Here is a 12170-nt window from a genome sequence, read left to right on the forward strand (position 1 = left end):
GGATGTGAAAGATTTCCGAACCTCATCCAAGCTTAGTATCGTCTGATCGACGTCGCATTTAATTACAATATAGTCGTTCCCCAAGACCGTCGTACCCTGTGTCACAGATACGAAACTTACACTGAGGCGATGGTTAAGTTTCGTCAGTATCATACCCGATTGCATTCCATTAAGGCCAATACTTACCCGGCTCTCAGGCTCCTCGCTCAGACGAGTCTCGCGCTCCTGCTCGATTTGTCTGGTCTCCGAGTTGGCCGAATCTTGGGTAGTATTCTCAATCTGTCGAGCACGTTTCGCAATGGCATACATTCTTCCTCTGGCAATGAAGCAGAGCATGCAGCTTCTTGTATGAGGGCGATACCTTAAAGGACCTCTGTCCCGTTGGCAGTTTCGTCTGTATCGGTTCCTCAGTTGGGCGCCATTTGCGATCAATAAAGATGACAGGACACGTCCCTTTCCTCTGTGATTTGCGCGGCCATGCGCCATTGTCAGAACGGGTAGCACGGCAGGGGGTTGGAGAAAGACGGTCGCATCTAGTGTAAAAATGGTGGCAATGGGGAGTGTGGTTGGAAAGGCGAGGGAGAAGGTCGTCAAGTTGAGAGACCGAAAAACTAGAGGATGGGAAGCTCAGACAGATTAAATAGCCATCAGGAGACGGGGCGTCGAAGGAGCGTATAAGCAAGGACGAAGACGGGGCAGCGAGCGGGGTAAGTGAGCGCAAGCACTGTCATCGCAGGACATAAAGAAGAGGGCGGGAGACAGGGCTTAGGAGAGAGACAGAGTTCAATGAGACCACCATCCCACCTCTAACGAGCACTCTGCTCCTACATTGCCCGTGCACTGCTCGTACCCAGGCACTCTGGTCCTATTACCCTTAGATCCTTGATCCTCATAGTATACTTGTATATATTAAGTTAAGTACTGATCTACTCCTCTAGCTTTATATTACCTTTCTTAGCTTATTTAAGAACTAGTTATATTATATTCTATTTATAAAGCCGTTTCTATACTCGTAGCAGCTTGTCAGGTGCAGGAGGGTGTCAGGTGCAGGAGGGTGTCAGGTGCAGGAGGGTGTCAGGTGCAGGAGGGTGTCAGGTGCAGGAGGGTGTCAGGTGCAGGAGGGTGTCAGGTGCAGGAGGGTGTCAGGTGCAGGAGGGTGTCAGGTGCAGGCGGGGCACTGCCAGGGTCAGGGGCCTATAAATTACCGGCTTCGCCGGAAGTTTTGGAACGTTCAGAGTTCAACACTGTCACCTACCACCTCCTTAGAAGCGATAGCTGCGCAGACGCCGCTCCTTCAATGCGAATCATCCTTTCACTCTCCTTTTCTCACAGCAATCCCCAATTTTCGATCTGACACAGCTAATGCATAATTTTATAGAATATTTAAATAAGCTTGTAAATACTATATTTACTATTGAAATGGAGCGGAAAACACACATCCACTCCATCAACAAAACAACAAGATAACAAAACAAGGGGAGGGACAACGACTGAGAAACCCGACAACAAACCAGGATTCCCAGCAACGCGGCTTGGACCAAAGTAGCAACAAAGACAGGCAGGACTCCCTATGATCAGAGGGAGGCCGCAAAGATAGCTCCCAATGGAGCAAGTAAATCGAAAGAAGGAATTGGTTGAACTGTTGATCTTGATTGTCCTTGACTGTCGAAGGCCGACAGTCAGGACAGTCTTAAATACAGAAAAAAGTGGGTCCTCAGTCCGATCACCTGATCCAGCCCGGAGGGCCGGGAACCCGATACCCCGGACCTACACTGCCGGACCCGAAGTCCCGGAGTTGTCTTAGAGCGCCATCCGGCCAGTGCACTATTCCCCATTTCACTACCCGGGCCTCCCTTTCGCCTTCGCAATTTCCTGAATCATTATTCCGGGAGTTCAAGAAAAAGAATAATACCAAGTCCGAGGGTACTGTTATGCGCAACGTGATTCCTATTATTGCCGGCAACTCCAGCATTCTAAACGAGGGTAATCTTCCGTTCACGAATCTCGGGTCAATCACCAGGGGTCTCGCGGTCAACGCAGTGCCGGATTTCTTCGACGGGGCTCGGCCAGGAGATATCGACAAGTCAGTAAGAGAGGATCTGAGCCAGATGATTGTTCCCACGAAGCACGCCGACGTCCCTATAGTACCGAATTTCTTCCTGGAAGCAAAGGCTCCGCGGGGAGGTGCTGATGTTGCGCGACGTCAAGCTTGCTACGACGGAGCGTATGGAGTTCGCGCCGTGCACAGCCTGCAGAGCTATGGCGAGGAAGAGCCCGTATACGACGGCAATGCCTATGCCTACAGCTCGACCTACCATGCCGGCACTGGCACGCTCCAGCTTTACGCCCACCACATCACAGCACCGGCCACACCAGACGGGCAGCCAGAATATCACATGACCCAAGTCAAAGCCTATGCTCTGACAAGCGACCGTGAGACTTGTGTACAGGGCATTGGAGCATTCAGGAATGCGAGAGACTTGGCCCGGCGTCACCGCGACGGGTTCATCCAGAAGGCGAATGGAAGGGTACGTCAGCCTGACACCACGACGCTTAATGAACCAGAACCAGCAGGGGCGCGGCAATACGGAGACTCCAGTGGTGCCGAGCTAATAGGCTGCGAAGCGCATGTCGCGTCAGCAGTTCCGGCGGCCGAGAATCATGAGGATGTCGAGGACGGCTCCGTTCTTCCCCAGTATCCTAATTTAGTGAACGAAGAGTACAACCATGAGTCTACATCTCTTGACCCTATGGGACCGTCTATAGGCTTCGCAACAAGCTTCACTTCAAGCTTTAGCACGCAAAGCCATACCCGTCCGAAACGGAACAGAGCATCCCACAGTCCCCCATCAGAACCTCAACCAAACAAGAAGTTAAGTTCGGTCAGGAGACCGACGCCCCATGTCACATATCGAGGATCAGCTGTACCGGGCATCTACGACGTTGGCCGCGGAGCAACTGACGGAAACCGAACGTTGGACTTGGAGCAGTGACCGTCAAATATGGTATTATTTGGACGAAGACGGGTCTCCCGTATGGGAGGACGAGACGGAGGGTTAGAGCCCCCGTTTTCTACTTGTTTGTATTTAGCCAAGCCTTCAATGCCGCCCCCCTGTTGTCTCATGTTTAACATCCATTTTGGACCTGCTGTCTCAGTACGTGACGAAAACATGGACGCCGCTCATATCCTCAGGCTGAAATCCAATCCAATCTTCCCGCACTTAACCCTTTTCCAAACCCACGCATTCGGTTACCCTTGTTTCTTCCCTCGAGGGGGGTTGGGGAAGGGCCATGAGAATGGAGTGAGCAAAAAGAAAGCGCCCTAGCTCGCTGCATTGTCAACCAGTGATCGGGTTGATTCGCGTACCTTGTTAGGGACGTGAGAGCGACTTTCTTATCCATAGCGAAAAAGTGGCTATTACGGATCAGTCGCCTGCTATGGAGCGTTGCCCGGGTGAGCAGCTGCTCACGATTAATTAAGTGCCATGGGTAATTAACACATGGAATCCTCGAGAACGGCAGGAGGTGGGTGGCCGTTTTCGTACTGCCTTTTCCTTCTCCGAGGTGTGGATGATACCAGCTAAAGATTTACGTATAAAAACTGTCGAGTTTCTTATCGACCAAGGAGAGCAGCTACATACGTCATTAAGTTTAGAATGGGAGAGCTGGGATGCCTGTCATCGCCTTTTGAGAACCTTTGTGCGAACGCTTAATAGCTCTCGCCAGATGAGCCTGGAAGAAAAAGGGTTAATCTTCCTGCTCCTGATCTGGCGTTGGCGAGAGCGTCAGAAAGCATTCAATTCTGATACACTTTTCTGATTCGGAGTGTTTGAGGCTGACTCGGTGTGTCCACAAAAGTGGTCGATTTGGTGGGGAAGATTAAAATCAGCAGACACCTCGAGTCCTGCTGGTAGCCCCCGTCAGCAGAGGCTCCATCAGCAAGGTTGATTAGAAAAGGAGAACACACCCTAAAATATTAACGTACATTATCAGCGAAAGTACTATATCATCGAAAGTTCCACTAACAACGGCCCTGCCTCAACAAGGCTTTTCGTGAGACCGGAGAGAGCTTGTTGAAAGGTGCTTGATTGGGTGGCACCTAAGGACCAGCGCCACCTCTGGAGGAATTATGATGGATGAGACTCCCAACGATGATGAGGGGCTTGAATATTATTTGATTGTCCTTATTGATTATATGTCCGAGATCTTATCTCTATACTTCACCCATTCCCAAGCCAAGCCTTTCACATCCTAATCAACACTTGGCGGTCTGTGGTCTTGCAAGATTGGATGATAGGAGGTTCCAGTTTGCTACCTCCCCCTCCTCAACGTCTTCTGGAAGTTGAACAACCGTGGTCATCTGGGTGACCATGCTAGCACTGCCCAATCTCAGCTCTCAATCAGGGTCTTTAATTCGTAAACTTGGGTCGTGGAATCTCGCGTGTCGCTAGCGAAGATGCCCGGATGCACTGTGGTTTGGAGGACAACGGCCAATAAAATCAACCTTGCACAAGCGTGAGTAAGAGTAATAGTTGAAGATCAGGTGGTCAGCCTTGTAGGAGTCTCACAAGCCATCAAAGATCATAAATTCGGCTTCTTGTCGCATCAGGTGACCACCAACACCGCCGGCCATCTCGGGGATACTGTAAAATATCAGTATGTCTGACTGCAGTGTCGACATCACCCACCTTCAGTCTCCCACTCACCGGTAAATACATCGTGTCAAAATAAGAAAGAACGCCGCCGTCATCGCTAGCAAGAAAATCCTAAGATTTCTCGGCAGAAGCGCAAACACATCGGCACCATGTCGACGACCAATCCGCAGGGTAAAGTCGGCCGCGAGGATCCCGGCAACTACCATGATGGCGGCCTGAAACGAGACGCCGAAGATCATAATCGTGTTGCCAATGGACCCCAGGCTGGGATATCTATCGCTCATAGACGCCACGATACCGCCACCACACTGCAAGAAGAAGCCCGCCAGGTCGGCGGTCACGAAGGGCCAAGTCCAAAAGCGTGCTGGCAGCTTCGTGTGCTCCGGGCCGAAGTATTGAACCAGCGTTCTCAGTGTTGTGTACAGCGCCGCCGCTAGGAAGGACGGTGAGACCATGAGCAACACTAATTGTATCGGCAGGGCCGCGCCATCCCACGGATTCTTGTGCAGGAACAAGCGGCCGATGTAGCCACAACATTCGCCCACACAGCCGACCAAGGTCAGTATGGAAAAGGTCTTCCAAAGCCGCCAAAATCGACATATGTAATAGCACTGGGCCAAGGCACAGATGGCGAATACAACAGCGTAGAAAGCATTGCCGCCAAGGTTCGGGGTGTAGCCGTATACCGTCGCCTCGACCGGACAGCTCGGAGAGACTGCCTCGCACTCATCGGTAGAGTTGGGCATAGTCGGACAAGAGGCAGCGGGTTTTGGATTGCCGATTCAGACTGACGGTTCGAGACAAAGATGGCGATAGCGATCGGTTGATAGTGGTAGACTCGGGGAGTAGATGGACGATGGACGACTGGTGATGGGTTGTCACGACCAGCCGTGTTGGAGAAGCCTGCTTTCCTTTTATGCTAATAGAATGCCGACTGTCTTGAGAAAGCCTCGTCCTGGTAGCTAACCGCCTGCGCCAGTGCAGGGAAGGGTGCGAGGTGACGACCACTCATTTGCCCTGGCAAACCCCGAAGAACAGTGAGATGTTGCAGATCATGCTAATTAAGGTAGGCGGCTTAAACGACGCGAACGACGTAAACGAGGTGAACGATAAGCCTTGGCGGAAAGGACCCCTGGCTCCGCAGTAAGCAATGCGTTGCTGAGGGCAAGCATTTTCTGGGCCACGCTTGGCAAAGTCCGAGACAAAACAAAATGGTGGAGCTGATATGATACGTACTAATTAGTACTGTACGTGCCACGGATGACGCAGACATTCAGCCACGGTTCCCACTCATGCCTGCGTCGACCTCGCGATATATGCTAGTTCATCGGCTCCTGCTCGTATCTGATGCTCGTGATAAGCCCAATCAACTGTTGCCACTTCTTGCAAGCTCATAATGTCGCTACAAGCCCGCAGAATCCGCTCCGACCATCCCCATATCCACCAACATTCATGCTCCGAAGCGCGGACAAGGAGGGTGCTGTAGGCAAAGACCAAAACCGCATGGGGTTGGTTATCACGAAGACGAGCCCAGTAGTCATCTTCAACCGAAGCCATCCAGGCAGCGGCGAATCGATTGTGGTCAAGTCCCGCACCGTACCGGTCCAGGAACATCTGCAACTGCTGCACTGCGCCCTTGTCGGATTCGTGGTGCACTTGGTCCCGCAGCCGCTGTAATGCTTGGCGCACGGAGGAAACTTGGCCCCCGAGGACGGGTGCCGGGAAGGGCGGGCCTAAGAAGACGCTCATGGGACTTTGCATGACGGTGTCTTTATAGAGGCGGAAAACCTTCCGAGCGCCACGTATCACCTCAACCATGGCGAGAATGTCGTCGAGAGACTGCTGCTCGGCCGCTACTTCCGGAAAGGCGTACACCCAGAGACTGAGAAGGATAGCGTACGCAACAATGACTGGCGCGGTCTCGCACGAAGCGGATGCCACCATTTCCCGAAATTTGGGAAGGCCGAGAGCATGATGATGGAGGGAACGACTCCGGCAGAGGTCGCGCCAGGTCGGTTCTCTCCGCCCGTAGTGGATGGCTGTCACCGCGAGGATGCCATGCAGTAGGACGGCGTTGGAGGCGGCAAGAGCAGGTATGTCATGTTGCCAGACCTGGATTTGCCGGGCTCCCATGAAGAGATGCTTGCACGTGTCGGTAGCGTAGTGATGCATTAGCGTCATATCGAGAAGATCAAAAGACGGCTGTGGCGCCGAGGAATCCCCCGCACCCCGTGGCGAAGGCGTTTCAGACACATCAAAAGCCGACGGCGGGGACTTCGGATTTGTTTGCACGCTTGGATAATGGCAGTTGGAGCGAGTCCTTGTGCATCTTCCGCAAATGGGTTCGTTTTCGTCGCACTATGGCAAGTGAGTTGGTTGCCCCAAGGCAATGAGCCCCTACATTCGAAATGTAAGTACGTACCTTGATCCTTCGCTTCCTGCATTCAGTGCAACCAAAACGGGACTTTCGGTGAAATCGGCGTGGCATCTTGGTCTGTGTACATCCGGGAGGGGTGGACAAGGTGAGGTTAAGAGGAGTAACGGCGATGGTAGTAATATCAGACAATTCACCGAAAGAGTAGAAGCCGCAATCCGTGTTGCTGATTGTCATCTCTTGAGCCACGCGTCAGCTTGTGGCTTGTGGGACTTTTGCAGGGATATTCCTCTATATATAGGTACATAAGTATCGGAAATGTCTTTCGAGGCTGGTACGCCCGAAAGTCCGAGAAATTTAGCCCCTGGGCGATCGTCGCAATGACGGTTCTGGGGAATAGATGGCTAACCTAGCTACTAACGCCCGCAATCCGTAATGCTGGTGCGCGAGAAACGCGACGGCAGTCTGGGTGTCGAGTTAGCGTCTCGTGCACGACCCAGCTCGTAACAACTGCTAACCACGAGAGTTGACCTTAGTATATAGATTTCATTTTACTATCTCTCTTCTCTTGTTTTACTTACAATGATCCTTTATCGCTAGTGATAATATACATTACTGGTAAAGCTTTCCGTTAGCTATGATATTACCTCCTTAGCGCTCATTAGTTCCTTAAGCGATTGGCTACAGCCGGTCCTATGCCTAGACCGGGCCGCCATCATAGTTTGTTCCGTGACAATTTAATACTAAGAACTGAGGATCCTCTTGAAATCCCAAAAATCTAGATACCAGTGTGAGGACCAAGGATCCAAGGGGAGTAGGACCAGAGTATCCGGTTACAAGCAGTGGACGTACAAGACAGGAGCAGAGTTCTCGTTAGGGGTAGAATAGTGGTCTCATTGAATTCTACCTCCATCCCTAGCTCTATCTTCCGTCCTCCTTATACTTTGTGATAACAGCACCCAGGCCTACTTACCCCGCTCACTGCCCTGTCTTCCTCCCTGCTTGTGCGCTCCTTCGACGCTCATCTGACGCGATATCTACGCTATTCTGGCTTAACGTTGTTGTTGCTTTTGGAACCCCGCCTGCGCTGCGACTCAGGGGCTTCCGGCCTGTGGCAACACCGACCCTACCCGGCCGGTTCTCATACTAGCCCTCCTAATCGAGGTCTTAGATTTCGTTCGAATAGTATAATTTTTAAGAGGTCATTAAAGTAGCTACCTACTATCTACTCTACCTAATCCAAAGAACTTAAACCTCTTTATATAGCTAGAGGTGGAGATGGTAGCACCGTATCTAGCTATCCTGGCCGAAGTGTCGGACGGCAGTAGATGAAATACGATGTCCCTGATAATGAGAGGGGAATCTACTCCCACTTGATTCTTTGGGAAGTTATAATGATGAGGAGAAGAAAGACGAGAACGGGGATGAGGACCGGGACGACAACGACGAGGAAGAGGAGGAGGAGTAGCAGTGATGGGCCGGAGAAATTTGAGACTACGACACGCAACACAGGAGGGCTGAGGGACAAGACCGGGTTGGTGGGAAATAGAAACAGCAACGCCTTTCCTTTCTCCCTTTGGAAACCAGCTAACTTGTTTTTATACGGTACTCATTTTTACTTGGTCTCGGAATTGCTTGGTTTCTTTCGATTGGTGCGCATAATCCGAATCTGCTTCTCACTTAGCCCCACCAACGGGTCGGTTGGGATAATACGACCTACCATCCGGATATTGGAGATGTATAGCCGCGATCCGGAGATCATCTGGCCTTCGTCCGAGCTTAGTATGGAAAGTTCAACGCGGAGTTGCTTATACCGCTGCCTCTGGTGATACACGTTTGCAGACGGTACCCGGCTATGAGGGATCAGTTTCTCGGATAAGTCCCACCAATCCCCTTCGAACTTTGCCATCTAGGAGTCTTCTAGTGGCGGGAAGTGTTGCTATAAAGGCCGAGTCGTTACCACCACCGGTCGCTTGATACTTTTCGTGACCTTTTAAGCATGCATCAGCCTCAAGCAGATTCACCATGAAAGTTTACAAGACACTTGTGGTATTTGGATTGGCGGTTCCGGGCACGACAGCTCTGAACAATGGAGTGGGTTTGAAGCCTCACATGGGCTGGAGCAGCTGGGTAAGGGCTTCCAGTCTCTCGGGCGTTGTCATGACCAGATCCCTGATTACCTTTGACCTCGTCTTTAGAATGTCGCACAGTGCGATGCCGCATCTGCCAGGTATGCCCTAGCGACGGCAGACAAGTTCATATCCCTCGGTCTCAAGGACCTGGGTTATGAGTGTAAGTACGGGTCGAGTCCTTGCCTTATGTCTGGGCGAGCTAGCAACATACCTACTTACCTAACCATGGATGGGCAAGCAGCTAATGTATGGTAGACATCAACATTGATGACTGCTGGTCGACAAGGAGCCGTGATGGCAGCGGCAAGCTCGTTCCCGACCCCGCAAAATGGCCAAATGGCATTAAGTCGGTAACCGACAAGATCCACAGCATGGGCCTCAAGTTCGGCTTGTATGGATGCGCTGGAGATAAGACCTGCGCGGGATATCCGGGGAGCGAAGGACACGAGAAGGCCGATGTTGCGCAGTTGGTAAGCTGGGGGGTCGATTTCTGGTACGTCAGCCAGTCAGCCTCGCTTGTTTATCTTTCCAAGGACCTTTTCTATTGGGAAATGATTGGGTCCATACTTATCTAACTGCTGACAACCAGGAAATACGATAACTGTTACACGCCGTGCCGTCAAAACCCGCGGCCGCAGACTTGTAACAGCCCGACCGGCAGCACCAAGACCTGGTACGCACCCATGCGAGACGCCATCCTCGGCGTGCAAGATACCCGCAAGATGCATTTCAACTTGTGCAACTGGGGCCGTGATCAAGTCTGGACGTGGGGTGCTGAGTATGGCCACTCATGGCGGTACGTTTGTGTCCCGATTCTTCTACATGGATCTCATAACCACGCCGACTGTGCCGCTGTAAAGCATGTGTTTTTTTTTTTTTTTTTTTTTTTTTTTTGAAAGAAGAACAAATTATGGAGAAGGTTCTAGGCGTATATCTATATATATGTGGGAATCCAGACTGAGAACAAAATTCCTAGAATGAGCGTCGACAACTGGGGCGACTGGGCCAGCGTCGAGCGCATCGGCAGCGCGGCAGCGGGCATCTGGGAGTACAGTGGACCCGGTGGCTTCAACGATCTCGACATGTTGTATCTCGGCTCATCCAGGCTGAATACGAATCAGGAGAGGCTGCACTTTGGGCTCTGGGCGATCACTAAGTCGCCGCTCGTCCTGGGTCTGGACCTCGATAAGATCTCCAACTCGACGCTCGCTATTATTAGAAATAAGGGTCTCATTGACATCAATCAGGATCCGCTCGGCAAGGCTGCGACGACGTTTCGCCCGCCGGGAGCGGCGGCGCCCGTCAATGGCAAGATCTATCCGTATTGGGCGGGCCGGCTCTCGGATGGGATGGTCATTGGACTCTGCGCGGGGACGGCGGCGGGATCATATAGCGTCAACTTTAAGGATGTTCCAGGGCTGGAGTCCAAGTCGTATGCCTGGAAGGAAATGTACACGGATCAAACTGGGAACGGGACTGGGATCTCGTTCAACATTGATCTGCATGATATGCGCGTTATCAGGGTCTGGACGGTATGATGGGGAAAGAAAACAATGCATTGTGATGGATGTTAGGTTGTCGAGATATGTTGCATAGTGGGGTGATGTAGATGTGAGACTCTCAGAAACTTTGCGTGTGCGGTAGTTCGCCTCACCTTGAAGGTGAAGCCATTGCTCAGGTCTTGGCGAGGGTTATCCCACACACTGGCGGGAATGGGATGGCTTCAACTATGACACTGTTTTCGTCAAAGCTCACCTTTGTAGACGCCAAAGGAAATGAGCGAGTCACGAAAAGGGAGGAGTGGGAAAAGGTTCCTGGTGGATATCAGCTTATGGGGAGGAAGAATGTTTACTTCACCAAGCACTTCCCTTAAGCTGGGCAACTGTGTCGTGGTCTGCTTTGTTGGATTCCTTCTTGGTCCCTGTCCTGCGCCGACCCCCACCGCCTCAAGTCCTCCATTTCCTCCTCCCAGGATTCCCTTACTCTCCGTTGCTCCCCGTTGCTCCCCGTTGCTCCCCGTTGCTCCCCGTTGCTCCTCTGGTTCTCATCCCTGAACATGTCTTCAGCTGCTGTGTTGTTCATGAGGCTCAGTGCGGCACTTCCTCAGACTTGGGATCTCAGTTTTCCAGCAGTGTCTAGTTTCATAGCGCTTAGGGGTTAGAGGCTATGGGTCTGCCCAGTCCGCTCTTAGGATGCTGGTAACATTCTAAACGGTCGGCGCGTGATGCGGGGCATTACCTCCGTACAGGGTGGGGGCTAGACATCTTTGCAGGCCTTTCTCACATGTACCGTACACTAACATGTGGCGCGTTTACCTAAGGTAGGCTAGCTGCATGCGGCTGGCCAAACTGAGCCTTCAGAATGCGTCTGTGCACCAGAGCCTAAATATAGCGAGATCGAACGTTGATCACTAGAAATCGGTCGGGACGGGCTCTAGTTTGCTTTTAGTGGATCGAATCATGCTCCAGATATTGAGGAGAGTTGGCAAATTATGGTTTAGGAAAAATTCGGGGTGTTCTAGTGTACTGGTGTAGTACGCCTGGTGTTCTGGTGAGATTATGAAAAGTCTGATGGGCCGGGGGGCCAGGCTGGGGGTGGCCAGGGTCGGAGAGTCCCATGTGAACCATGCCACAAGGGGGTCAAGCGCAAAGTCAGGCCGGCCAGTGCCCTTAGCCAACCACAACCTACTACGAAATGAATCTCTTATTCGGGTTTGTGATTTAAATCACCAAACAATGACTGCATTATACTAGTACTTCGTTTCGATTAGCCGTACGGTAGGAGCAGCAGTCCTCTGCCACGGCAGCAGTGGGCGGTCTTCCCCTTTGCCGGGATCGCGCTTGATCTACAGCAGGCGCCCGGCGTCAGTCGTAGATAGGGCACCTACACAGCATACGCGCCAAACTCGGATCGCTTCCCATACATAGTAAAAACAAAGAGGGGGAGCCGGCGCGGCTGCCTGATCCGACCGGGCGCACCCGCAACGCGTGCACCTATGACAGGCTGCAC

At 52.0% G+C, this 12170-nt stretch overlaps 4 protein-coding genes across 4 annotated transcripts; 2 read left to right on the forward strand and 2 right to left on the reverse strand.

Moving 5' to 3' along the window:
- Positions 1-1931: 1931 nt before the first annotated feature.
- On the forward strand, positions 1932-3060 carry MFIFM68171_00142 (uncharacterized protein; the record flags this gene model as incomplete). Its single annotated transcript, XM_071055564.1, has 2 exons — positions 1932-2528; positions 2923-3060. The coding sequence occupies 2 exons, from the start codon at positions 1932-1934 to the stop codon at positions 3058-3060; spliced, it is 735 nt and encodes a 244-aa protein (XP_070911665.1).
- Positions 3061-4389: 1329 nt separating this feature from the next.
- MFIFM68171_00143 (Sphingoid long-chain base transporter RSB1) lies at positions 4390-5401 on the reverse strand (the record flags this gene model as incomplete). The annotated part of the gene is made up of 3 exons (XM_071055565.1): positions 4390-4504; positions 4569-4643; positions 4707-5401. 3 exons carry the CDS (start codon positions 5399-5401, stop codon positions 4390-4392), a joined length of 885 nt encoding a protein of 294 aa, XP_070911666.1.
- Positions 5402-5945: 544 nt separating this feature from the next.
- On the reverse strand, positions 5946-7143 carry MFIFM68171_00144 (Zn2 cys6 dna-binding; the record flags this gene model as incomplete). Its single annotated transcript, XM_071055566.1, has 2 exons — positions 5946-7013; positions 7078-7143. The coding sequence occupies 2 exons, from the start codon at positions 7141-7143 to the stop codon at positions 5946-5948; spliced, it is 1134 nt and encodes a 377-aa protein (XP_070911667.1).
- A 1911-nt stretch (positions 7144-9054) lies between these two features.
- On the forward strand, positions 9055-10699 carry MFIFM68171_00145 (Alpha-galactosidase; the record flags this gene model as incomplete). Its single annotated transcript, XM_071055567.1, has 5 exons — positions 9055-9159; positions 9228-9321; positions 9417-9654; positions 9751-9957; positions 10138-10699. The coding sequence occupies 5 exons, from the start codon at positions 9055-9057 to the stop codon at positions 10697-10699; spliced, it is 1206 nt and encodes a 401-aa protein (XP_070911668.1).
- Between the last annotated feature and the right edge of the window lie 1471 nt (positions 10700-12170).

This window comes from Madurella fahalii (assembly GCF_045866475.1).
Source record: "Madurella fahalii IFM 68171 DNA, scaffold_1, whole genome shotgun sequence".
NCBI classification, from domain to species: domain Eukaryota; kingdom Fungi; phylum Ascomycota; class Sordariomycetes; order Sordariales; genus Madurella; species Madurella fahalii.